Genomic DNA, 26,601 nt, shown 5'->3' with positions numbered 1-26,601 from the left:
GATCTGGGCAATCACTTGCACAGCAGCTTTATTAACTCAAAGTCCATTGATCGTGTGGCAATCCCCCCGGCCGGCGTTGGAGGGCCCAGGATTCCTGCGCAATGGCGCCCGCCAGCAGCGGCTCCCGCCCTATAACAGGCCCTTCTGATGGATACATCTGCCTGTGGATTCCTCACCTTATGAATATTCCCTGCGCTAGATTTCCGCGCTAACTAGGTTGTCACAATGCCATTGCTCCGCACGACGTCACTGGAGCCATAAGAGGACCACGTCGGCATGATGACGTCAGTTCCCTTTTTTCCGTGCTGTTGACGCTAACGTTTTTTTCTGGGAATCTCCAATTCTTTCATCTTGATACTTTGGTATTTCAATTGTATCTTTCTCTTTTGACATGTCTGCCCAGAAGAAGTCTGGCTTTAAGCCTGTAAGGAATGTGGAGGATATATGTCCATTACTGACCCGCATGAAGACGTCTGACCATGACGTCGAGGGCTGTTCTTCCTGCAGGAAGATGAACCCGAAGGCTCTGAAGGAACGGGAGGTTAAGCTGTATATGGGCAAGGCAAGAAAAAAGTTTGAAAAAGATCAAAGTCGAAGTCATCGACTTTGCATGACTCCAAGAGAAGACCTAAGAAGAAGAGATGCTTCTCGGCGCTGATTGTCGAAGGCTTTGGAGTAGAGGTCGCCTTCTCCTGCTCCTCAACGTCTAGTTAAGGACTGTATCTCTCCTTCTCCTTCAGTGTCTCCTCGGGTGACTCCGGTCCATACCTCATTACTGGAAGGGACTCTGGAGCGTTTACCTGCGGGTAGGTTCTCGCCAGCTTCAGAGGGAGTGTTGAATCCGGCTGATGCTGAGGTTCCTTCAGCTCCTGCGTATCCGCCTGCAGCTCCAGCGGCTCAGTTTCCAGAGGTGCCTCGTTTGGATCTCGAACTAGCTCATCTTCCACAGTTTCCGGCTCCGGGTTCAGATCGATCACATTTTCTTAATGCAATGTATGGCGTTTTTGCCAGGGCCTCCTTCCCCCTCTGGTGCACCTGCGGGTCCCATGGGTCCTTTGGCATACAATTTAGGTGTTTCTCAACAGTATCCACAGGCCCCCTTTTTGCCAGCGATGCCGTCCTGGCACTTCCGGCTCAGAGGATTTCGACGCCTTATGGGCAATCCCTGGCTCCATCCCGAGAAGCTTCTCTGATTCGATAGCGCCGGTTACTACAGTGGATCTTTCTTCTACGCTCCCATAGCCATCGACTCCACGTGTGGCACTGCCGACCCCGCAGCCAAAGATGCTCTCGAGAGAGGCGCAGCGGTTGTTGGAGGAGGATCAGTACCAGGATGAGAGGGAGGAAGGAGAGGTGCATGACACAGAGGATGTGTTTGAAGACTTGTGTGAGGCAAGTGGACTTGACGTTTCTCCTGAGTGGGACTTTGTTTCTCTGAAGGCTTCCCCCTCAAAGGATGCTGCTCTGTACTATTCTGTGATCAGGAAGGCGGTGGATCTTTTGGATTTGCAGCTTCCTTTGGCTGAGTATAAGCCTAATCTTCTTACGGAGGTGCTCCATTCGCCTTCTTCGGTGGTTGAACCACTCTTACCATTTAATGATGCTCTGACTGAGCCAATACTTGATGTTTGGCGCAACCCTCTGTCTGCTCCTGCAGTTTCAAGATCAGTGTCCAGAAGGTGTAGGCCTGCTCCTGGGGATCCAGTGTTCTTTTTTTGTCTCAACCCTCACCTGATAGTTTGGTGGTACAGGGTCTTTTCCGCAAGCTCCCGCCGACAGGGTTTGAAAGAAGCTGGAACAGTCTGCGAAAAAGGTCTTTTCTTCAGCTAGCATGGCTCTGAAATCTACCAACGCAACTTGTCTCTTGGCTAGATGTATTCATGCCTTAATGGACCCTGCCAAACGGCTTCTTCCTAAGCTCTCTGAGGAAGACTGCGGAAATCTGAGCGAGGTGTTGGCGGACTCCTAGGCTGCTACTCGCCAAGTCATCCAGTCTGGATTGGACACTTCAGGGGTAATCAGCGATGCAGCAGCAGGTCAACTCCTTCAAGGAGGGTATCCTGCATATTTCTCCCAACCTCCTCTGGCATGCCCTGTGGCCCCAATTATCCACATGGACCCAAGTTTGGTTACCGCTGGTAGATCTGTCCTAAGCACCGTCTGAACCCCTAAAACCAATCTTGGCGGAAACCGCCATCGAACTCAGTGGAGAATTTTAGGAGAATTTTAGGAAGATGTCCCTGCTGGAGAAGGTGACCGTGTCCGGTGGAACTCAAAGGTGGATTCAAATCCAGAAGTACCTGCAAGCAGAGGGGACAGAGTCTATGCTACTCAAGAGTGATCAGAAGGCACAGAATACGAATGCCCACCGATGTTGGGTGTTGCAGGAGAGTTGACTATGACCTTGGAGCTGCAGCTGTGTGTGCCAGGCGACGCTGTGGATGACCAGGAGCCGATCACGAGCTGTCCCACGTCGGATGTTGACAGATGAGGGGTCAGTGTCTGCCAGGAGCACCAACAAGCCTTGGCAATCGCAACCAACGTGGGAAGCGAAAAAAGTGCAGTGTTGGGACCAGCAAGGTCCAAGTGACTCACCACAAGCAGGGGAGTCTGAGTAGGCCCCGAGCAATCAGGGGAGCTAGCTGGAATTAAAGAAGACCCTAGAGAGGACCCACAGGCCAGTGGCACTGGACTTGCAAGAGGACCTCGAGCATCTTCACCAAGATGCAGGTCCACAGTGCAAGTGATGTGGTGAGGGCGAAGATCTTGGTCACAGGAGATGCTTGCTAGTGGGGCTACTTGGAGCCCGAAGATCTGAGGAAGAGAGCCAACAAGCCTTTAAAACTACAAATTGACGCGGTGCACAGCGGTTGGTTCCTGCATTTCTGATGAGGGATACTGACCTCAAAATCGGTGAAAAGACAGTGCAGGCCTCGAGGGAGTTGTAGAACCACCACCTGTTTTCCTGAGCCTTTCGGGGACCTTGGGAGCCCAGGAGCAGCAGACTGGTTAGCTTGGTTGTGGTGCCTGCAGATGCAGGGAAGTGAATGCTTCACTTCAAGGGGGATTCCTTCAGGTATCTTGGATGTCCACAGGCATTGGAAGGCTCTTGTATGGAGCACAGGCTCAGACGTTGCAGCAGACTTGCAGGACTAGACCAGGAGCAGCAGGAGAATGCCCAGTTGCAGTCTCAGTGTCCAGAGCAAAAGTCAAGAGTGCCCAGATGGTCGAAGAACTGGTATCTTGATCTGAATCTTGTCCCATGACTAATCTAGGAACCCACCCACAGGTAAGCCCTTAAGTACCCTAAGGGAAGGGTTGGGATGACTCAGGGGTCCCTCCCAGGGGGGGTCTGGACAGTGGGGAGGATACTCCCATGTCCTTTGTCCAGTTTTGCGCCAGAGCGGGAGCCAATGGCTCCAAGTACTGGTTTGAACTGGACTATGCAAGGAGGGCACCAAATGTGGCCTGCAAGTAGTCTCAGTGGCGCTGGCAGGCGCCCCACCCTGCCCAAATACACTAATTCCTGTCTGGGAGGTGGTCACACCTTCCTGTGACGGGATATCTCTTGTTCTGCATTCCCCTGCTCTAGCTTGGCTCAGCAGCAGGAGGGCAGAAACATGTCTCTGGTCTGCAGCAGCCCTAGCTTGCTGTCCGGTTCAGGAAGACTGGTACCAGGAGCACTGAGGGCTTCACAGAGGAGCTTTACAGTGCATGGCATCATACTCGCACACCGTTTACGGTGTGCGGGTATGATTCCGTATGATTCCAACATGTTTGATACCAAACATGACTGGGTTCCTTACAGCTGGTTTAGAGATGGTCATCGCGTAGTGACGGATGGCTACTCTATGCTAATGCACTTACAACCCGGGAGAGTGGACTCCGAAGGTTGTAGGGGTGTCCTACTCATGCAGGGGCACCCTCACACTTGGGACCTAGCACCCTGCCTTCAGAATTTAAAGGCCTGCCTAAGGGGTGACTTATAGGTTCTAAGTGCAGTGACCTCAGATATAGCGAAACCGATATCTGTTGCAAGTGGTGCTAGCACCAGCTTACACAGGCTGCAATGGCCGGCCTGTAGTCAGTTTGAATGGTCTGTCATGGGTGGCATAATACATGCTGCAGACCATGGGAGACACCTGTGGACCTATGCCCTGGTTACCGCACTATCATATACTAGGAACGTATAAGGGTACACCAGTAGCAAATCTAATATGTACCCAATTACTCACCATAACCAATTTAGGGGAGAACGCACAGAGACTGGGGTCCTGATTAGCAGGATCCCAGTCAGACTAGTCAGGAACCGCATAGCACCAGGCAAAAAGTGGGGTTAACCGTGCAGAAGGATCTTGCCTTCCTACAGTTGCCTTCCCTCTTGTGCCACCAGAAGTGCTTGCCTTGCCGTATTAATTAGATGGTGCTGCATAGGTCCTTACCTACAACTGCCTTCTGTTGAACTTACACCCAACCTCCTTACAGATTTCCTGCATTCTGCACCTCCTTCCTTTGAACCCTTGCTCCTGTTCAACAAAGCCCTGACTAACACTGACGGACACTTGGGCTTACTCTTGCCCCCCAGTGAGCAGGCAGGTGGTTAGACACCTCAGACTGCCACGTGGTGACTGTGTTGATTTTGTCTTGTCCTTGTTGTACTGTTCTCGCACTTCCTCACAGATGACTGCTGATGCTGTGGTTTGTACAGCTTGAAGGTTGACAGTGACTAATAGTATGCACACATAAGCTACTGTACATGATGATAGCGCAGCCTACACTGTATGTAGTTGTGTTGCCAGTTGCCCAGAAAACTCCACCTTATGGGCACAGCAGCCCTCTTTGTAGGGTTATCTGGATGCATAAAGTTAGTTGCCGCTGTCGAGATTGACCCAGCTGTATTTTCACTAGAAGTGTTTAATTGGCAAGAAACTCAAACATGATCAGGCATCAATGACGGAACAGTCACCAGTTGATCCCAAGACCAACAATTAGAACAAAAACATATAGGTAGCACGCAATGCTTGTGACATCAAATGCAAAAAGAACAATTGATGGATGGAATGCTGAAAAATGCAAACGCTCACCCCAGTACAGAGACCTGGGCCAAAATCCATTGTTTGCTCACCACGCAACCCCCGTTAGAACCCAGTCATATGCAACTGAAACCAGTCCTAGGATGCTTATTTCTGGTCCAGGGAGGACCTGGCCTAGCAGTTCAGGCTGGACTGTTTCCATAAGGAACAGAGTCTAGACTGATTTACATATGGCTGGGTCCAAACTAGGGTGACGCGGTGAGGAAAAAAAGCTATGAATTTTGGCCTAGATCTCTGTACGGGTGTGTGAGTGTTTGATGTTGTTCAGCATTCCGTCTATCAGTTGCCTTTTTTATGCTGTAACATTATCACAACACTTAATAAATGAATATTAATTCACTATTGTGTATATTAAATGAATTAATGAAATACCTTTCCACCTTATCAATGAGGTCAGGTTAAAATGCATGGTTATGTATGATTAAGATTCATTCCCTATTTTACATACAAAAATGAGCTGACCCTTTATGGCACTCCACTCGGCAAGCCTGTCGTTTCTCTACTTCTAGTTCTTTAGTGAGTCTCCATTGTATTCTTCAAAAAGAATGGTCTCTGCAACCCAGTTGAATGTGAATATTGGCTCATTAATTATAAATATTTTGGAATTCTGTATTTGTAACTGTATTATGATAAGATTCTGAGTACAACGTGGTTATCTTCCAAAGTATAGAGTTTGAATGCTTATTGAATGAAGTAAAATACATATGAATGAGCAGGTTCTGGGTATGCTTTACTGTCCCCTCATAGAAATTAAACATTTGTTTGGAGGGAAATGCTGTAGCATTTTCTTGATGTCCTCTCTTCTGATCTCATGAAATGCGTTCTTTGCACTAATTATTTGTACATTTTATTTCAGCTGAAAAAGTGATGTCTCTAGGAAGGAACTGGCATCGCCCGTGTCTGCGATGCCAAAGATGTAAAAAGACACTTGTATCAGGGAGCCATGCAGAAGTAAGTGACTATTGACCATATGCATGTATGTGGAAGCTATATTGGAACTGTTAAAGAGGGAAAGTACGTCATCCTCTCCTGGCAGGACATGGTCCTGGATTGCTTTAAGCACGATCAGGCGATGGCCAAGTCCTTGGGCCTCTCAGTGGCCACTCGTCCCTTTTGCCCCTTTCGTGGTCACGGAAGGGGCTTTCAACTGCACCAGCTATATCCCAGCCACAAGACCATGCAAGTTCAGCAACCTCTGTGCGGCTCCTTACGACCCCATGGGTCAGGCGGCCAGAGGTCTGATCTGTCCACTCCTCCTCCTGTAGAACATTGAAACCTTCTCAGGGGTCAGACTGATACACCTGGTCCTTTTAAACCAACAAAGAAGAGATTGGCACAGAAGCTGTAATATAAAGTACATATTTTAATAACCTCAGATGAGGGAGACTATGTGACACAGTACCCTCAGGAACTGTAGGAGGCATTCTAAGGAGTACAGAAAACATTGACCTTATATATGCTTAGGTTACATTTGAGAATGTGCAAGGCTCTGGAAGAGGAAAACAGCACTTCTCTTCCAGGGGATCCTCATCAAAGTCATAAGCACTGAATATTCCCGCCCATGTGCGGGACCCCGGGAACAATATAAAAATATATATGTAAAAAACACATATCTCGCTCCACATATATGTATGTACATATATCATTTTTCTCACACCAATGCAGCTCCATAACTGAGGCTAAAAACAATGTAAACACATATACACACAATGCAATTAGCAAGGAAGCAAAATAAAAACACATTAGGTCAAATAACCTTTGAACTTTGTGTTTTAATGAGTAGACTACTCATAAATCCTGAAAATTGCTTGTAAATAGACATTGTTAGCCCTCAGGCTGCATTGCAAAACAATAGCATAGAAAATGAAACCATTTTCAACAAAAACTGGCACCGTGCCTTTAAGGCAGCCATGACCCCAGGCTTCCCATCATGCCTCAGGGGTGACAGTTAGGTCAGTTGTTCTTTCCGGCTCCTTCAGTCAGGACCCTGGTGAAACAGCTCCCTTTCTTTTTGGCTTTTTGTCAAAAAATATTCTTGTTATCTACAATTTTTTGCTTTCACTCGACGACGTCTTTTTGACTTAGGGTGTTACTTCTACCTTTTTTACGCTTAAAAAAGGTAATTTTTCTGTCAGAGATGCCTTCACTCTTTGACAAGTGCCCTTCATGTGGAAGGAAGATGGCCAAGACTGACACTCATTCAGTGTGTATCCTGTGCCTACCAGACTCTCATTCATCGAAAACCTGTGAACACTGCCAGGTTTTATCATCCAGAACTCTGAAAGAACGTGAGCGAATTCGTGTTTATGGGTTTTCTGAGAGAGGAAGATCTCCCAAGAAGTAGAAAAGTCGGAAGACGCGGTCGACGTCGAAAGAAGCCCCGACTGGTTCACATTCGGCGTCGAGATCGGCGTTGGAGAAGCAGTCGACGGCGACGAAGAAGATGTCTTCAGCGTCAACATCGAAGGTACCTCCGCTACAGACAGCGTCGAGGGATAGGTCACCGTCGAAGCAGAAGATTTCGACGGCGAGCCACCTGACATCGAAGCAGCATCGTCATGCTGTGACGTCGAGGCATTCTCCGTCGACGCCTGGCCACCGGCGTTCGGCGTCGAGCCATCCTCCGTCGACGACTAGTCATGGTCGTTCGGCGTCGAGGGAGCCTCTATCGACACATAGTCTATCGACGTCGAAGCAGCCCACGTCGACGCCCGATCAATGGCGTTCGACGTCGAGGCAGCCTCCGTCGCATTCAGGCAAGCGGCATTCAGCCTCAAGGCACACCCCGTCGCCGACAGAGCACCGGCGATCGGCGTCGAAGCAGCCTCAGTCGTCGTCGAGTAGACCACCTTCAACGGCGAGGTGCTCTATGCCGAAGGACATTCATCGTCACCCGAGGTCGGCATCGAGGAAACCACGGTCGACGTCGAGGGAGCGCCTATCTGCTCGGCGTCGATACAGCCACCGTCGATGGATCAGCGGAGATCCAGGGAACGGAGTGTCTCGCAGCCTCTGAACATCTCTCCTGCAAGATCACAGGAGAGGTCGCCTTTGCAGCAGGTGCTGCAGGAAAAGGAGGGTGAACCATTGGACCAGTCTCAAGTATTAAGGTCTCAGTTAGGTTCTCCAGGATCTGCATCAGCTGCGGAGGTGGGACAATCTCCACTACAGGAGCCTCCTGCCAAGAGAAGGAGAGTAGCAGAAGAGAGATCTCGTTCCAGGTCTTCCTCTAGATCTATAGTGAGCCTATCCTCATCCTCCTCAGCATCTCGCAGTGGCGGATCCTCGGATGGACGAAACAGTGTTTCGGATAGGGAGAGATCCAAGTCCCCTGCAAGATCGCAACAGGATCAAGCGGATCAACCTCCACTATCACGTTCACCAGTGAAGGATCCCGCACACAAATCTCCTCCTGTTCGTCTTTCCCCAAGGTGGTATAGACCTCTTCACCACTGGGCCAAGGACAAGGAGACAGCTGATCGGCTGAAGGCATATCGAGATCAGGCTCATCGCCGTAAGGAACGGTCACGTTCTAGGCACTCAAGTAAGAGAGGATCTCGTCGCAGAGACCGATCGCATTCTAGAACGCGCACAAGTAGAAGATCTAGGTCCAGGAGGACCCGTAGCTCTTCAAGTTCTTCGAGGACCCGCTCTCACAGGTATTACTCTCCGACCTTGACAAACAGTCCACGCTCAAGGATATCTCCAACTGAGGATATTTTTTCATTCCAGGATATCTTGGGCAGGGGAGCCCTGAAGCTAGGAGTGCCTATGACTGCTCCACAGATCAAGACGACAGTCATATTTGAAACCCTACAGCACAGAACGACACCCAAACCTTTGTTGCCGATGGTCCCGGGTATAATGGACCCAGTAAATGAAGTCTTCCTGACTCCGGCAATGGTGAAGTCCGTCCCAGCGAGGATTCTCAAGAAGTATCGTCCTCCTGATGAGGATCCTCTGTTCCTCAAATCTGATCCCCCGCCTGATTCAGTAATCATTGCGGCGGCTAGAAAATCCAATGCGGTAGCTTCCTCATCCACGGTACCTCCGGATAAGGACAGCAAGGTGCAAGATTCCTGGGGGAGAAGAGTTTGTAACACCTCAGCTTCTTTCCTCAAAGTCTCCAATGCGGAAGCGCTGCTCGGCAGATATGATAGATCTCTGTGGGACTCACTTCAGAGATTTTCTGAGAAACTTCCTCAGGAGGATAGAAAGGACTTTGAGGAGGTTCTGATGGAGGGCAGTCAAGTCTCCAATCAGATTATAGGAGCGGCGGCAGATGGGGCAACGCTGGCTGCGCATGGTTATGCGCATGGAATCACAGCGAGGAGATCCTCATGGTTGCGCCTTACGGCATTAAAACCCGAGGCTCAAGCCAGGATTTTAAATCTTCCTTTTTCGGGCAAGTCTCTCTTTGGTGCGAGTGCTGATGAGGAGATGCAGCGTATGAAGATGAGTTGGACACCCTCAAAGCCGTAGGGCTTGAAAAGAAAAAGGAATTCAGGAAGAAGTTCCGTTCGGACAACAAGGGATCTTCGAAGCAGAGGGTTCAAACCCCTCACTGGCAGAAGGGCCAGAACCAACAAGGCCAACAGAAATCGCAATACAAAGGCAAGCGCAATTCCAAAGGAAATGGGAATCGGCGCCAAGGCAACAACTTCAATAAGTCTCAGCAGAAGCAATGAGTCTTCACTTCCCCCAGCGCCGTTGTCCACTCCAGTGGGGGGAAGCATTGCACATTACAGGACAGAGTGGCAGGCCATTACAAAAGATCAATGGGTGTTGTCTACGCTGCAGAATGGGTACTGTCTTTGTTTCCACCGTCTACCTCCGCCAGTTCCTCCGATGTCAACGTCAAGCCACCAGCTACAAATGTTAAAGAAAGAAGTAGCGACACTCCTCTAGAAATCAGCCATCGAGAGGGTTCCGGTGGCTCAAAGGGGGAAAGGAGTATACTCGAGGTATTTTCTGGTCAGAAAAAAGGGCCAGAAGGCAGAATACAGACCTATTCTGGACTTGAGAACACTCAATCTACATGTACGAAAAGAAAAATTCCGCATGTTGGCGCTCCATCAAATATATCCACATCTCAGGAAGGGGGATTGGATGTGTTCGGTGGACCTTCAAGACGCATATTTTCATGTCCCGATAGGACCAGATCACAGAAGATTCCTTCGGTTCCGGGTGGGGACCTCTCACTACCAGTTCAAAGTCCTTCCTTTTGGGTTGAAGTCGGCCCCCAGAGTGTTCACAAAGTGTGTAGCAGTGGTGGCGGCAGCTCTGCGACGCAGGGGAGTCTTCGTATACCCATACTTAGACGATTGGCTGTTGAAAGGTCCAACTCCAGACAATGTAAGGAATCAATTCCAGACATGCATAGAACTTTGTCAACGTCTAGGCCTGCATGTCAACTACAAGAAGTCGGTCTCCCATCCCACTCAGAAGATTCACTTCCTAGGAGCTCTGCTAGACTCCGAGGTAGGAAAAGTGTTTCCTTCGGAGGAGAGACAGTTTTCAATAGCGCACAAGTGCCAGCAAGTTCTTCGCAACAGGACTCAAAGTGCTAAAGATAGCCTCCCTCTTAGGGTCGATGGCTTCCTGCATATTCTTGGTACTGAACGCCAGACTTCGGATGCGTCCTCTTCAGCAGGATCTGGAGGACAAATGGGACCAGCAATCAGATCGATGGGACGATCAGATCACTTTGTCGGAGGTAGCACGCGCTTCCATTCCGTGGTGGACGAAGAAGGAGAACATGCAAGTGGGAGTTCTCTTCCATCAATCTCCTCCTACGCAAACGATCATCACAGACGCATCATTGCAAGGCTGGGGGGCGCACATGGGCCCTCTTCAGGTACAGGGTCTGTGGTCGTCAAAAGAAAGCACCTACCACATCAACTTGCTGGAGTTGAGAGCAGTCCACCTGGCTCTCAAAGTGTTCCTTCCCTCGATTCAGACAGAGGTGGTGCTAGTACAAACGGACACCACCACTATGTACTATTTAAACAAGCAGGGAGGAACCCGCTCAAGGACTCTGTCACTAGAAGCTCAGGGCATCTGCATTGGCTTCTGGCTCGCAAGTTGTCTGTTCAAGCAGTCCACCTCCCAGGAGAGTAAAACGTGAGGGCGGACGCACTAAGTCGGCACTTCGAGGACAGAGAGGACTGGGTTCTCAACGACGAAGTACTAGACGACGTTTTCCAGGCTTGGGGTCGTCCTTCCATAGATCTCTTCGCGGACGACGTAAACAGCAAATGCCCAAGCTTCGCCTCGAGGTTCTATCGACCAGGAACGAGGGGGAATGCTCTTTTGATCGATTGGTCAGGGGGATTTGTGTACGCCTTTCCACCCCTTCCTCTGATCCCGAAGGTGGTGAGCAAGCTGAATCACTCGTGCACAACAATGATCCTGATTGCCCCCGACTGGCCGAGGCAATGGTGGTACACGGACCTCCTTCACCTGTCAGTGTCTCCTCACAAGATGCTTCCATGCAGGCCGGACCAGTTATCGAAGATGAACGGGAGGATTCACCATCCCAACCTTCCGTCACTGAACTTGGCAGCATGGCTCCTGAGGTCATTCAGTACGGCCATCTAGGACTGCCACAAGACTGCATGTCCATTCTGAGAGAAGCACGACGTCCTTCCACGAGATATTCTTACGCATGCAAGTGGAAGAGGTTCTATATGTGGTGCTTGCAGAATGGTCATAATCCGGTGAAGAGTCAGGAAGAGGCAGTTCTTCCATACGTATTGTATCTTGCTAAAGCAGGTTTGAAGTTTAACTCCATTAAGGTGCATTTAGCCGCTATAACTGCTTATAGGCGATCACCTTCACAAACCTCTTTTTTTCAGTTGCCAGCAGTAAAAGATTTCCTGCAAGGTCTGAAAAAGGTGTACCCTCCTGTACGGCCTCCTTCTCCTCCCTGGGAGCTGAACCTAGTACTATCAAAGTTGATGGGCCCACCTTTTGAGCCCATTCATAAAGCTACTTTACAGCATATTTCCTGGAAAGCGGCTTTTTTGGTAGCGATTACGTCGGCCCGTAGGGTGAGCGAAATTCAGGCCCTGTGTACTAAAGAACCGTATACAGTCTTTCATTTGAACAGAGTGGTGCTCAGAACGCACCCTTCTTTCCTGCCGAAAGTGGTGTCAGATTTTCATGTCAATCAGTCTATCTCTTTACCCACTTTCTTTCCTAATCCCTCTACTCCAGCTGAGAGGGCGTTACACTCTTTGGACCTGAAAAGGGTTTTAAAGTTCTATCTGGACAGGTCCAAGTCTATTCGACATTCTGATCAATTGTTTATTAACTATGGATCGATCAGAACTGGCCATGCAGCATCGAAACGTTCCATTTCCAGGTGGATCGTTTCGTGTATCAAACTTGCTTACCAGTTGGCGCAAAAACCTCTGGGGTTTACTCCTAAAGCGCATTCCACTAGAGGTAGAGAGGCCACTACGGCTTACCTACATGATGTGCCCATGTCTGAGATTTGTAAAGCGGCGACCTGGAGGTCTGTCCATACATTTACAAGACATTACTGTCTTGATTCTGACACTAGAGCAGATACCCAGGTGGGCCAGGCCTCACTGAGGAATCTGTTTAACAGCTGAATTATTTGGCTGTCATGACTTGGTTAAGTCATATACTTCTCATTTACCTGCAGGTGGTTGTTGGGCTTGCTATTCTATTCAGTGCTTATGACTATTGATGAGGATCCCCTGGAAGAGAAGGATAAGTTACTTACCTGTAATCCTAGTTCTCTTCCAGGGGTATCCTCATCAAAGTCATAAGCAACCCACCCGCCTCCCCAGGTAAATGAGATTTTGTACTATTTCAATCTTGTGGTTGAGCCCTGTCGTCAGGGTTATGCAAAGAACTGACCTAACTGTCACCCCTGAGGCATGATGGGAAGCCTGGGGTCATGGCTGCCTTAAAGGCACGGTGCCAGTTTTTGTTGAAAATGGTTTCATTTTCTATGCTATTGTTTTGCAATGCAGCCTGAGGGCTAACAATGTCTATTTACAAGCAATTTTCAGGATTTATGAGTAGTCTACTCATTAAAACACAAAGTTCAAAGGTTATTTGACCTAATGTGTTTTTATTTTGCTTCCTTGCTAATTGCGTTGTGTGTATATGTGTTTACATTGTTTTTAGCCTCAGTTATGGAGCTGCATTGGTGTGAGAAAAATGATATATGTACATACATATGTGTGGAGCGAGATATGTGTTTTTTACATATATATTTTTATATTGTTTCCGGGGTCCCGCACATGGGCAGGAATATTCAGTGCTTATGACTTTGATGAGGATACCCCTGGAAGAGAACTAGGATTATAGGTAAGTAACTTATCCATGGTGAGCACCTGGCTACCTAAAATGGCTGCCAAGTACAAAGTGGCTTTCAGCTCATGCTAACAAATCCCTGCAATCTTCAACACTCCTGCAGCCTCCAAACCTTACTAGTCTAAGATCATTGGCAGCCAGTTGGTGGCAGGATCAGCCATCACCTCCACTACTGTCAAATCACCACGTTGGACAGGTGATTTCTTTAGATAGTCTGAAGGGGCTACCCCCCTCCCCTTCTAGACCATCCCACTCTCCTTGCCTCCAATTTATGACCTGCTGACGTAGAACCATCTGAATTTGCTTCAGGAGAAAGTCAGGACTCTCTTGGCCAAGGGAGCCATAGAGAGGATTGGGTTCCTGCATCAGAAGTAGGCTGTGGTTGCTATACCTGCTACTTTCTGGTCTTGAAAAAAGACCAGGGCCTTCGTCCTATCCCAGATCTGTGAGCCCTCAACTACTTCCACAAAGAGGAAAAGTTCAAAACGTTCACTCTGGCTCAGATCCTGTCTGCCCTAGTCCCTTTATCTCAACGACAGGCTGTTGAAGGCGAGCTCGCCCCAGATGATCCCTTTCATCCGAGTGGTTCTGGACACAGTGCAGTTTCGGGGCTATCTTCCAGAGTGGCAAGTTAAAGATATTCAGGCTGATAGCGATGTTTCAGGCTCTGTCCTGGATTTCACTGAGACTGAGGCTGCTGGGCCTCACCACCTCCTGATGGTGACACATGCCAGATGGCATATGCAGGCTCTGCAGTGGAACCTGAGGTTCCAGTGGGTGCAGCATCAGGGAAATCGCTCTACGACATGGTCCAGATCATGGCCCAGATCTCGGAGGGAACTGCACAGGACCTGCAGTGGTGGCTGACCAACTGCGACTGGGTCAGAGGCAGACCCCTGTCCCTCCCCAACCAGATCACACCGACAGATGCGTCACTCCTGGGATGGGGGTGGACATTTGGGTGAGGTGAAAATCAGAGGACTTTGGTCTCCGGCAGAACCCAGATTTCACATATCCTTGCTGGAGCTCTAAGCGATTTGCTTGGCATTGAACGTTTTTTTCCTTCCATAAAGGGAAAGCTGGTTCAGGTGTTCATGGACAACACAATCGCCGCATGGTAATGCAACACACAAGGCGGGTGGGTTTGTGGACTATTTGTCAAGAGGTACTGCGTATATGGACATGGCTGGAACAACAGGGCATATCCCTGGTGGCTCAGTAACTGGCAGGTTCCCTGAAAGCTTGGTAAGGCCTCTTCTGTCTGGATCCAGTTTGTGTATTCACTATTGCCGTAACCGCGGAAGTGCTGGAATTTGCTGGAATTTGAAATCGGCGCCGAGAGTGCCGCACCACACCTCACCAAGTCTCACTACGCCCGGGGGACTCCGGAACCCTGGATCTCCGACTCCCCAGGCACCCGTGTACTCCTGTGTACTCGTGCACCGTATCAGAACAAGGTGTACCCCCGGGGCGAGGGTGCTGTGAGGAGTGGTCCCAGGTGGAGGAGCGTAGTTGAGCGAGGGGCAAGGAAAGCGGCAGAGAGCGGCTGCAGGAATCGAGGCGGCTGGATTACCGGCTGGATCATTGGGAGCTGCGTGCCACTACAGCGAAACAGCAATAGCGAGATACAGCTGGACGCCGAGACCTGCGAGCCGCCGCCGGCGTCAGTGTGCGTTAACCCCGCTGTATGCTGTGCGGGCAGGCGGCAGTTTTGACCTTGTGACACGCGGCGGGGAATTACAGCATCACCGCCCCAGGACTTCTCGGCTGACAAATGCGCTCCACTTAGCTTTGCTGGCTTCGTTTTGGTGTTTTTTGGGCTGCATTGCCGGGTCCTGAGGGGCTTGAGGAACCCGAGGAGGACGCACAGTCAGTCATATTTCAACACATCCAGCTCTTGTGATCAAGACGGAGAGTAGGTGTAATCTAGGACCGCTCAGGTCTGCTCTATCAGGATTTGAAGTACTGTAAGCTCACAGCGGAGTGAAGCGAAGCAGAAAAACAGAGCCACAAAGAGGCGGAGAAGCGGTCAGCAAATACCACATACTAGCAGCATCAGGGACAGTCGTGGAACCAGAGTCCATCCAGCCAGCCAGCACAGCCAGCCAGGTGAGACATTGACAAGTAGAGCTCTGTGTGCCCCAACTTTGCCACCTGGGACAGTGCTTGTGGCCAGTGGGCGGCTGGGAGCTGTCTCTTAGTAGACAACTCCATTCCACGGTGTCAGTCAGTGTGGGCTTCTCCCCTGACGCATTTCTGCTTTACCGCTTGGAGTTCATTAAGCCCCAAAGTATCAAACATCAATAGTTAAGCACCAAACGTTAAGCGACCACCAAGAAATAACCCTAACTTTGGTACCCGCTACTCACAAAAAAGGAGAAGCAAGGGGCAAGAGTGTGAGATGTGGGAGTAAGCTGCAAATAGCCGCAAAAAGACGCAGCAGTAAAGGCACATAGGCGGAAACACTAAAAACATTAGCAACAGCGGTGCTGGGCACAAAACCAGGGGCAACGGGGTTTGCACTCCCTCCAGACTCCTACTCACTACAAACAAAAGGTAAAGGTACCGGGAATTCACCCCCGTAGCTGGGGGGGTGCTGTGGCAGGGAGGAGCGAGAGAAAACACACCCCTCCCAGGGGGGAAGTAGTAACACCTAAGCAACAATAACTAGTACTTGCAACTAGTACCCCTTGCAAGAAACCGGCAATAAGAGCTAAGAAAAGCCACCTCCAAGTGAAAGTTAAGGAAGGACACGCCCGTCTGTTAGCCCCTGGTGAACACCAAAAAACATTGTGTTAGGATCCCGCACAGATGCGATCAGGAACCATCCGCCAGGGGGGTACAGAAAGACCGCGAAGGAAACAAGGAAACAAAAACAAAAAACCTAATTGGAAATCTCAAGAAGAGGACCTTTCACAAACTCGCATTGGTGAAAACGGATCTGGCCACAGGGATAGGTTGGTGTCAGTCTCCACCCCACCAACAAAGCTAAATTCCAAACCGGCCCAGCAAACAGTGATCCAAAAATTATTTTTCTTAAAAGACCCCATGGCGGCAATGTACGCCCCACCAAAGGAATTAGCTCTGCTGCCAACCCCAATTCAGCCGGCCAAATGACAACTTTCTTTTGGATGTAATTCAGGTATCTTGGCCACCGCATCTCCAAAAGAAATATTACCAGAGAATCAATTGGCTTATATAGACAACAGGAAATTGGTATCAGTAAGAGCTCAGGTGCACCAGGTCGCACCAGAAACGCCAGGACCAACCTCTAAACCAAATCCCGAAAAGTCAACCGAAGCTCATAAAGAATCTACAACAAAACCAGAAAAAAATATCAGAGATTCCTTGGAATCATTGGAACTAGAGGCCTCCACTGGGTCAAGTAGAGAGCGTAGAATTTCTCATTCCATGCTAGAAGGATCAATTCAGGGACAAATCTATCCTTCACTCACCATAAATTCTTACGCCGGAAAACCCCTCACAGAAAACAAGGAACAGTGCCGAGTTAATATAAGATGGTCAAAGGAGGAAAAAATCGATCTAATAAAAGCAGCAGTAAGTGCAGCGTCAAAGGAAATGCAGATTGGTAAATCGTTCACCAAGACAAGTGAGGCGAACCTGATCGAAATTTTGGAGTCACTAGAAAGGATGGGACAGGAAAAGGATCAACGTACTCCAACTCCAAAGAAAGGAACACCATCAAGAAGAGCCATCTTGGTTTCGTCAACCCCCCTGAATCCTCAAAGAAAACAAGACGTCAACTCGAAAGAGCTGCAGGAGGATGTCCACAGTCCTATAACAATCAAACAATTGATCCTCTCATCCCCTATCACCATCTCCTCTGGAAATGGGTCAAGCCCTGGTTCGCCAGCCCCGGCTAAAAATAACGATGAAAACCAAAACATACAATGGGCACAATCTTTGATCCACACCCTGGAACAATCCATAAAAGTACTAAATTTCCAATCAGACAAAATGGATGTTCAAATTGACCTCATCAACCTTATGGCCAGTCACATTTCTGGAGTAAATAAAAAAACTAGATGTAATAACAGCGTTATTAACAAAAAAAGGAACTCCGGACCAGCTAATAGATTTAAATCAACCAGTATCATGCCGTTGCAGCCCCATAATTGAGAAACTGGCAACACTACCAGAACTCATAAAAGATGTTCTAGGGGCAGCGAAACAGTCCTTTAATACTTACATCCAAGGAACCTCTCAAAAATCGATTGCGCAAGAGCAACTCGTGCATCTCCCCAAAGCCAAAAACGAGGAACTAAATCAGACTAATGAGGCACAATTAAAATCAGAGCCAGAGACAAATCAAAGTCAATATGAAGACAAAACAGAGGCATTACAGACCACAACAAGGGCGGGAGGTAAAATTACAAAACGAGAAAGAAAGCGCGCAAGGAAGGCCAGGCTAAAATATAACAAACAAACAACCAAGCCTTGCCCCGGGCAAATTATTTCCTCTCTTTGCACCAAAATTAACGACGAAAATGAAAGGAACGCCACTATCCACACCCGTGGCAGGAAGTGCTGAAAGAAACCAAGCTCACTGTTCGCAGACCTCCTATACAAACAGTCAAGGACTAAGTCACGTGGCAAATCCTCAGACTGCTCCCGAAAACAATCATGGAGCCAGAAGTCCAATCCTTGAAGATAAAGTGACTGGGAAAATAACCTTGGCTGGGCAACAACCAAAGATGCTAATACTATACGACAATGTACTGGCTGAACCATTAGTCATAAAAAAGCAGCAATCACTGGGAAGTAGCTATCCAAGGGGTGGCAATGTACAAAGTAGTCAACAAAATGCACTCCATCAAGTAGAGACAGATCAAGGGCCCAACTTAGCAGAGCAAAAGCAGCACTCAGATAATAGGTCGGAGTTCACAATGACAACAAGCTCTCAAATTCCACCGAAATCAATTACTGTAACAATAAGGGGAAAGGACCGCCACTGCAAGCTTTCAGTCCAGGACCAAGCGGATCAACAAATAAGGATGTCGGCCCGAAAAAAACCAGGCCCACTATGCGCCAATCAAGAGACACAAATTCAATTCCCGCCAGAGTATGAACAAGGGAGCAGGCAAGAACTGCCGCTAAACCTCATAGGAATAGGGGGAAGGAACGAATGTGCACCATTGTCACGCGAAAAGCAAGTCGAATTTGACGAGTGTGAATTAAAGCTCTTTTATTCCGGAATACTCATCAAAAGGGACCCAGGATACGCTCAACAGGGGGAACCTTTTGAGACTCTTCCACGAAATCCCCGAGCTAAAAGGAATCCGTTCGAGTGACCTAATTTCGGTGGAATTCAAGGAAACCCCGGGAAGGGGGGTAGAGGAGTTGCTGACAACTTGGTCGTCCAAGGTCCTGGTGGACAACATTGCAGCAATGAGCGGAAGATTCGAGGCATGGGGCATCAGGCTTAAGGTATTGCAACGTCCAAGGTATCCATATCCCTTCCTCAACAAACCAAACGAGTGGAAAACCCCAGGTAAACTCCAGCCCACATGCTTACGTGGAGCACGTTCCAACTCACCAACACTGCTGCTGCAAAAGAATATCCACCGCAAAAGCAAAGGTCTGGGCACTATCGGGGGAGATCCACAGGTAATCAATGATTGGGCCTGGATCGCAAAAACGCTGAATGATAAGCACTCCTAACCAAGGACAAAAAATATCAGAAATAGCAAGGGAAGACAACGAATTATTTAACATCTCACTTTGTTCATGGAATGTGCATGGTTTCAGGGACATGGGCCAAGATCAAGATACCGCAACCTTCTTAACGCAACAACAAATAATTTTGCTCCAGGAAACATGGAACATGGGGGCAACCTCAATACCTGGTTTCATTGAACATCATTGCCTGGCAGAAAGACATTCTAACTATGGTCATCCGAGAGGGGGCTTATCAATTTTTATAACGCAAAAGTTAAATTGGGAAACAGAAGAAATAGACACAGCGGTAAACTGGATCGAAGTGATCAAGGTAATCGGTAAGGAACAAAGTACACAACTCCTCCTAGTAAATGTTTACATCCATCCGGAGAGAAAGAAGCAGAATAGAAAATACGTAACTCTAACAAAATTATTAAAAGCATTGCAGAAAAGCCACTCAAATTCACAAATGGTGATCGCTGGGGACTTTAACACCAATCTTTTAGCGTCTAAATGGGGAAGAAACAGTAGAGCTCAACAGGGTGCGTCCAACTTTGTATTCAAATTAGCAGCACTTGACCTGTTCATCATGAATGGCAAACCCCAGTGGGATTCTCCCCCTGCGGCAACATACTTGAGCGGAAAATCCGCCTCTACAATAGACTTTATAATAACTAGCAATAATCTGTTCTCCGAGATAATCAGTTTCAGAATTATTCCACCAGCAGAAAGCGACCACCTGCCGCTGACTTTAAACCTGAAGAACAGCACAAAAATTGCTCAAAAGCGCAACGCTATCATGCAACAGCCAGAAACGTATAATTTGCGCAAAGTAAAATGGCGAGGAGTGGCCCCACAATTCATGGAGGAGAAAGTAAAAGCCTATAACGAGACCCAAGGCCCAGTACAAGATCAGGCGCACGTAAACCATTGGGAGCAACTGGCCGAACACTTGCTTCAAACCTTCCCGGCTTCCAATCCACATAGGTTAATAAAAACACTGAGAAGGGAGCCTTGGTTCAACCGTGATCTCAAAATGCGCAAAAGAGAAATCGCGAGAGAAGTGCGACGCCTATCCCGTGAGGGAGAAAAGTGCCTACAGCAAGAAAAAACAAAATTGCAAACACTAAGGAGTGCTTACAGAAAGAACTTGGGAAAAGCAAAATCAGCGTACAAAGAATCAATCTGGCAACAACTATTAACAGCCATCAAAAAACCCAATAGCAGTGATTTCTGGGGGATCATTAACTCATTAACAGCTGGTCCAACACTCCAGCAAGAGGCAGGAATCGGCGCAGAAAGTTGGATAGAACACGTAAACACCTTGTTTAACAATCCCACGAGGAGTCCAGAACAATTACATCAGGGGCCACACCATGACCAAATGGATGTTCAAGACGGATCCAGTTACGCTACACCAAAAGACATATCCCTCCATCTGAACTCGTTTTTCAACGAACAAAGCCCCCTGACTAATGTGAAAGTCCTAAGCAGATTTATAAATGAAATAAAGTCTGAGGGAGCGGCTGGGCCAAATGGAATACCAAATGCAATCTTCAGGAACAATCCAGAGATGTGGTCAGAAATCCTTACCCCAGTCTTCAATGAGATTTATAAGTTTTCTAACATCCCAGTTTCCTGGAGGGGGACTATCATCCACCCCATATATAAAAAGGGAGATCATGGCAAGCCGGGGAACTACAGACTAATCTCTTTGATTGACGTGGAGGCAAAATTATATGCCTCGTGCCTATTGATCCACTTACAAGACTGGATGGAGGAAAAAAACATTCCCAAATTCCAAACAGGATTCAGGCAAGGCATGGGCACTCAATCGAACCTCGCAACTTTAGCCCTCCTGACGGAACAGGCGCAAAGAAGGAAAGGCCGCCTCTTTGCCTGTTTCGTGGATATCAAATCTGCATTTGATAGTGAGCCGGAGTAAATTATGGAACAAACTCAAAAGATGGGGCCTTCCAAACGCACTCCTCTCTGCTATAATAACCTTGTACTCTGATACTTGGACAAGAGTTAAACTGGGAAACGGACTGAGCACCACCGCAAGTATCTACACTCAAGGCGGGCTGAAACAAGGCTGCGTTTTGGCCCCCAGCCTTTTTAACCTGTATTTATCAGATATTGCCACACATTTTGAAACCTCAGATTGCCACCCCCCGAAATTGGCCAATGAGCCACTCGCAATCCTCCAATACGCAGATGACATAGTCCTGCTGAGCCAAACCCCAGTGGGGTTACAGAAATCAATAAACAACCTGGCAGCCTACTTGGACACAAATCAGCTGGAGATAAATAAAGATAAAACAAAAGTCGTCCGCCTATTTGATACTAGAAAACAAAACTTTAAATGGATGGTCAAGGGGGCACATGTAGAAGAAAAAAGCTCATACAAATATTTGGGGGTAACAATTGGGCAGGGTGCAAGCCACAAAGAACACAAACTGGCTCTTAGAGCAAAGACTCACTCTCTGATCTATGCTTATAGATTGATGTGGAGAAAACTAGATTGTCCAAATCACTCTCACCTGTTAAAAGTAATGGCTGCCCAAATCCAGCCCAGTTTGTCCTATGGCCTGGTTTCCTGGTGTGGCAAAGACTTGAATTTACAGAACGAGTTACAGTCAAAAATCTACAAATTGGTTTTTGGTTTGCCAAAATGGGCCTCGCCTGCCCAGGTAAGACTGGAATTTGGGCTCCAGGATCAAAAATACAGGGGAATGAGCAACTTTATTAAATTCTGCCATACCCTCCGATCATCCGAAGAGGGCACATTGAACAGACTTTGCTGGGACGAAGTTAGGTCACAGAATGAGCAAGAAATGCCAAACTCTTGGGGGAGCTTACTGAGTACCTCCCTGGCCATTTTGGAACTTAAACCAGCATGGGACAAAACGATGGACAGAGTTTCTTTTAACAAAACCGTGAATGTCGCTACCAAAAAGAAATCTTTATTGGAAGATAAAATGGCGCTTACAAAGAGGCGGCACGGATGGACAGTTATAAACTCATATAGGACATCAAAGCCACAAGCCTACTTGTCTGCCCATTTCAGTACTTATTTAAAGATGTGTTTTTTAAAGTTCAGGATGGGTGTGCACGACTCCAAGGACTTATCTCCCTCATGGATGCCAGATTTTAAATCAGAAGCTTGTCGATTATGTAGATTCAAAAAAGAAACCCTGATCCATTTATGTGCTTGTCAAGCCATGTTAAGCCAAAGGAGACAGTACCTAAAGGCGATTTTCATCAAATTGAACATTCGATCTAGTAGACAAGCAGTGATAAGCTGGCTGGAGGGTTCATCATGCATCCTGGCTTGTAGAGGAGTCAAATATATGAATCTTGTCAATAGTTACCTATTGCAAGCAGTCACAGACTAAATATAATCTCTTGAAATACTCCTCACACCCTAAATTGGGGGTACATACTTGTTATTTCTCTTATGTAACTGGATTTTAATACTGTATGGTATAATTTCTTCTTTTCGTTCACATAATAACAAACTTAGCTGTATGTATTTTATTTATATTTTTGCTGGGGGGGGGTTTGTAACGATTTTAAATAATCAAGCATTAAACTTAAACTGTGCATACTGAAACTGTGCCTCTTCTGTCTGGTCAAATGAGTGTTAGCCTTGCCAACTGGTGTCTACCCGTATACCCAAACAATTTATTAAGAACCTTGGTATGAAAATTGACCAAGCTCTCGTGAGGAGAGCACATTCTGGTCACCACCGGATTGTTATCATAACATGCATCTTCTGTGCAGAATTCCTTCCCTTCCTACATCGACCAGAAGAATGCTAGTACAAGCCCGAGTAAAAAGCAGGTTAGATTATGGCAATGCTCTTTGGCAGCAGGAAATGAGACACTGGTAATCAATTTACAGGTAGTCCAAAACACTGCAGCCAGGATCGTTTTCAATCTTTGTCCTGCCACATCTTTGGCCCTGTTGATAAAGGAGCTGCACTGGCTGACTGGAAAAAAAAGGTGCTTTTTCAAGATCGGCTCTCACTTATAATGTTCTCCGAGGCAAAGGACCCAGATATCTTCAACAAATAATTAAACCATACATACCTAGTAGAAGTTTAAGATCGCATGATCAAGCCCTATTGTGTGCCCCCCGCATTCATTTAACGAGATGCGGGGGGAGAGCTTTCTCCCACCTTCTTGCCTGTTCTTGGTACAAGCTACCATTATACGTTCGTACTTTTACGAATTATTATGAATTCAGGAAGTTGCTAAAAGCCCCCCTATTTTAAATCACTTTATTCCTCTTTGGAATGATACTTGCTAAAATGATACAGCACCAAGATGCCCACGGGTGTGTTGTGCGCTGTATTCAATTTAAATAACATAAAGCCAGGGCAGACAAACTCTGCCATGAATGCCTACTGGATCACGTATGGAGTCTCCAACCGGTGGTTGTAGAAGGTCTCTTTCAAAAGTGGGGAGAGCCTGGGTTAGAGCTGTTCGCCTCCGCCGTAAACAGTTTTGTGAGCTGGATTTTCCAAGGCTTCACTCGCTCAGTGACTCTTTTTGTCTCGAGTGGAGCTCGGACCTTCTGTGCGCCTTTCCGCCCAAGCAACTCCTGTCCAGAGTAATCAAGAAGATCAGGAGCGGTCAGACATGGAGTCTGGTGTCCCAAGGTTCTCCAAATCTTCATCGATCCTCCAATCAGGCTGCCCCTTTGGGAGGATTTTCTGTCGCAGGAGAAGGTGCTCCACCTGAACCGGTCTACTCTGTGCCTTCTTGCATGGAGATTAAGAGGTTGCAGTTGACAGCATTCGACCTTCCTCCTGAAGTCTGTAATGTTTTGGCAGTTAGATGTTGTTAGAACTGGCTATTTCTGGTAGGCTAAGGCTGACGCCAAAGCCAGGCAGAAACCACCATTCTAGTCAGGGGGAGGGAGTCAAACGCCAAGATAACCCCTGCTCACCCCCTCGGTAGCTTGGCACGAGCAGTGAGGCTAAACTCGGAGGCGATGTGTAAAGCATTTGCGCCAACGCACAACAGCAACAACATACTAGGCACACCACAAAAGGAACTCCACACAAGGTTATATAAAAAGAACTTCTGTATTGTCAAAATCACATCAGATAGAAATCACACATGTACATTGTACCAACTCACACGAGCAATATTCACAAGGGATTATTCACAAGACAGGGACACATGGGCCACTGTCAGAATCAACACTTTTAGAAATAGAAATACTGTCAGAAATTAGAATAAAAGGATATAAAATCACTGTAGCACAAATTAGCAAGAATAGCACACATCCAGTAACTACTGGTAACAGGTAAGTACCACCTACGCAACCCTAACCACCTTAGGAGAATGTCACGCAGGGGACCAGGACCTCACTAGGACCACCTGTACAGGAAAGAATCACCACCTAAGAATAAAATACATTTAGGGGTATAAGCAAGAACACATTACACATGATGCATTAAAAACATTCAGAGGTGTAGGGGAAAAAGGTAAACACATGATGTATAAAAACACATTCAGTGGTGTAATAATAAGACACATGATGCATCATAAACGCATTCAGAGGTGCAGGAAAGGAAAAACACATGATGCATAAACCAACACATTCAGAGGTGTAAAATCAAGGAAGACACATGATGCATAAAAACATTCAGAGGTGTAAGATCAAGATGCGTAATCATATTAAATGCATTACATTTCCTAGCACCACATCACATTGCGCAAAACTCACATTTGGCAATTACCATCACATAGATAATCACATTGCGCCTAAATAAAATCACATACCAGCCCCCATCTAATAAAGGGACTAAAGAGCCCTGTGTCCAGAATGTGAGGGCGCGCTGCCAATGCAGCGCTAGTCAGGGGTGCGCCACCGGCCCAAAACCTAAACGGTGCAGCTGCCCACTAATGGCTGGGCAGCTGGGAATCAAAACTGCGACAGGGTCCTCATTGACCCTAGAACAGAACTGCACCAAAATGTAGGAGCCACACAGGCTCTGGGCAACACTGCGCAGAACGTTGGAGCCACACAGGCTCTGACACTATATATAGTCAAACGTTGGAGCCACACAGGCTCTAAAACAAATATACCCTATGGAGCCCTCAGGCTCTGAAAACAACTGGGCCCCGAACGTTGGAGCTCTGAGGCTCTGGCCACAAAACAATGGCCCCTCGAGCCTCGCTGGGCGCATAAATCAAAATATGGGCGGGAGCCTCTCGGGGCTCGAAGAACAGAAAATGCCCAGAGAGCCCTTGTGGCTCTAAATCCATCATGTGGGCAGGGAGCCTCTCAGGCTCAACAAATATGCCCCCATTAGCCTCTCGCGGGCTCTGAACACAAATGCGCCCGGTCGTTGGAGCCTCTCTGGCTCTAGTTAAAGGAAATGCCCCAAAGTTGGAGTCTCCCACTGGGGACTCTGAAAACACCGCCACCGGGCCTTGCACAGCGTTGGAGCAGTCCCCTGCAATTCGGGGCTGCTCTGGCAAAGGGTACGGCCACAGCCTCCCGCCATCCCCACTCACCGGGCTTGCTGTGGCTCTCCTCTCAGGCGGCGGCGGTACTCGGACGGGGCTCCCTCCAGGACACGGGAGCCCCGCTATACCTCGGCTCCTCTCTGCTGCGCTAGCGGCCCCAATCACGGGCACTTCGGTTATCTCCGGTCTCCCTTGGCATTCGGGAGACCGGAAAGGCGGACAATGGCTTCTCCTTCCACTGGCGGCCCCGGGGCTCTCCATAGCTATCGGAGCCCCGGGCCGCGGGAGAACTTTTACTTCTCTCCCTCGCTCGAGGAGGCGGGGTGGGCTCCCGACCTCCTCTATCATGGCGCCACTTCCGGTCAGCGGGCGGGACTTCGGGTCGCCGCAGGCAGCGCGGCGGCCCGTGGGGGCAGCTTTACGGCGGCAATCTTGGGTAGGCTCCCAGTTCAATGAGGCAGTCCCTGCAGGGAAAATATAGGCGGCGTGGGCAGCCGCTTGTAAAGAATAAAAGCGCTACTAAGCGCTCGGGGGCAAAATAAAGCGCTCCCAGCGCCATAAGAAACAAGTTACTTACCTGTAACTTTAGTTCTCCAGTATTGGTAACTTTCATAGATTCCCATTGCTTGTATCATTCCCCGTCGTCGGAATGGGAGCCTCGGTAATTATATATATATATATATATATATATATATATATATATATATATATATATATATATATATATATATATATATATATATATATATATATATATATATATATATATATATATATATATACACACACCTAGGTAAATACACCCTAATAGGTGCAAAAAGTAAAAAATTGAATCTGAATGTAGTCCTGGCTCAGCTGATGAGGTCGCCATTTGAGCCAATACATAAAGCAGACTTAAAGTTCCTATCATGGAAGGTGGCGCTTCTGCTGGCACTCACCTCGGCAAGGAGAGTGGGAGAACTTCAGGCTTTGACGATCAAAGAACCTTT

General features: G+C 47.9%; 1 protein-coding gene across 3 annotated transcripts in view; it reads left to right on the top strand.

Moving 5' to 3' along the window:
• The window catches only part of CRIP3 (cysteine rich protein 3), a 376,762-nt gene that overhangs the window by 264,124 nt on the left and 86,037 nt on the right, over positions 1-26,601 (top strand). For all 3 annotated transcript variants that reach the window (XM_078647288.1, XM_078647290.1, XM_078647289.1), the window contains exon 6: positions 5,950-6,044. In XM_078647288.1, the coding sequence (XP_078503414.1) occupies positions 5,950-6,044 (95 nt within the window). The remainder of the gene's footprint in view (positions 1-5,949; positions 6,045-26,601) is intronic.

This window comes from Lissotriton helveticus, chromosome 6 (assembly GCF_964261635.1).
Source record: "Lissotriton helveticus chromosome 6, aLisHel1.1, whole genome shotgun sequence".
NCBI lineage: Eukaryota > Metazoa > Chordata > Amphibia > Caudata > Salamandridae > Lissotriton > Lissotriton helveticus.
Note: the sequence above shows the minus strand (reverse complement) of the source record. Positions and strands in the feature narration are given on the sequence as shown.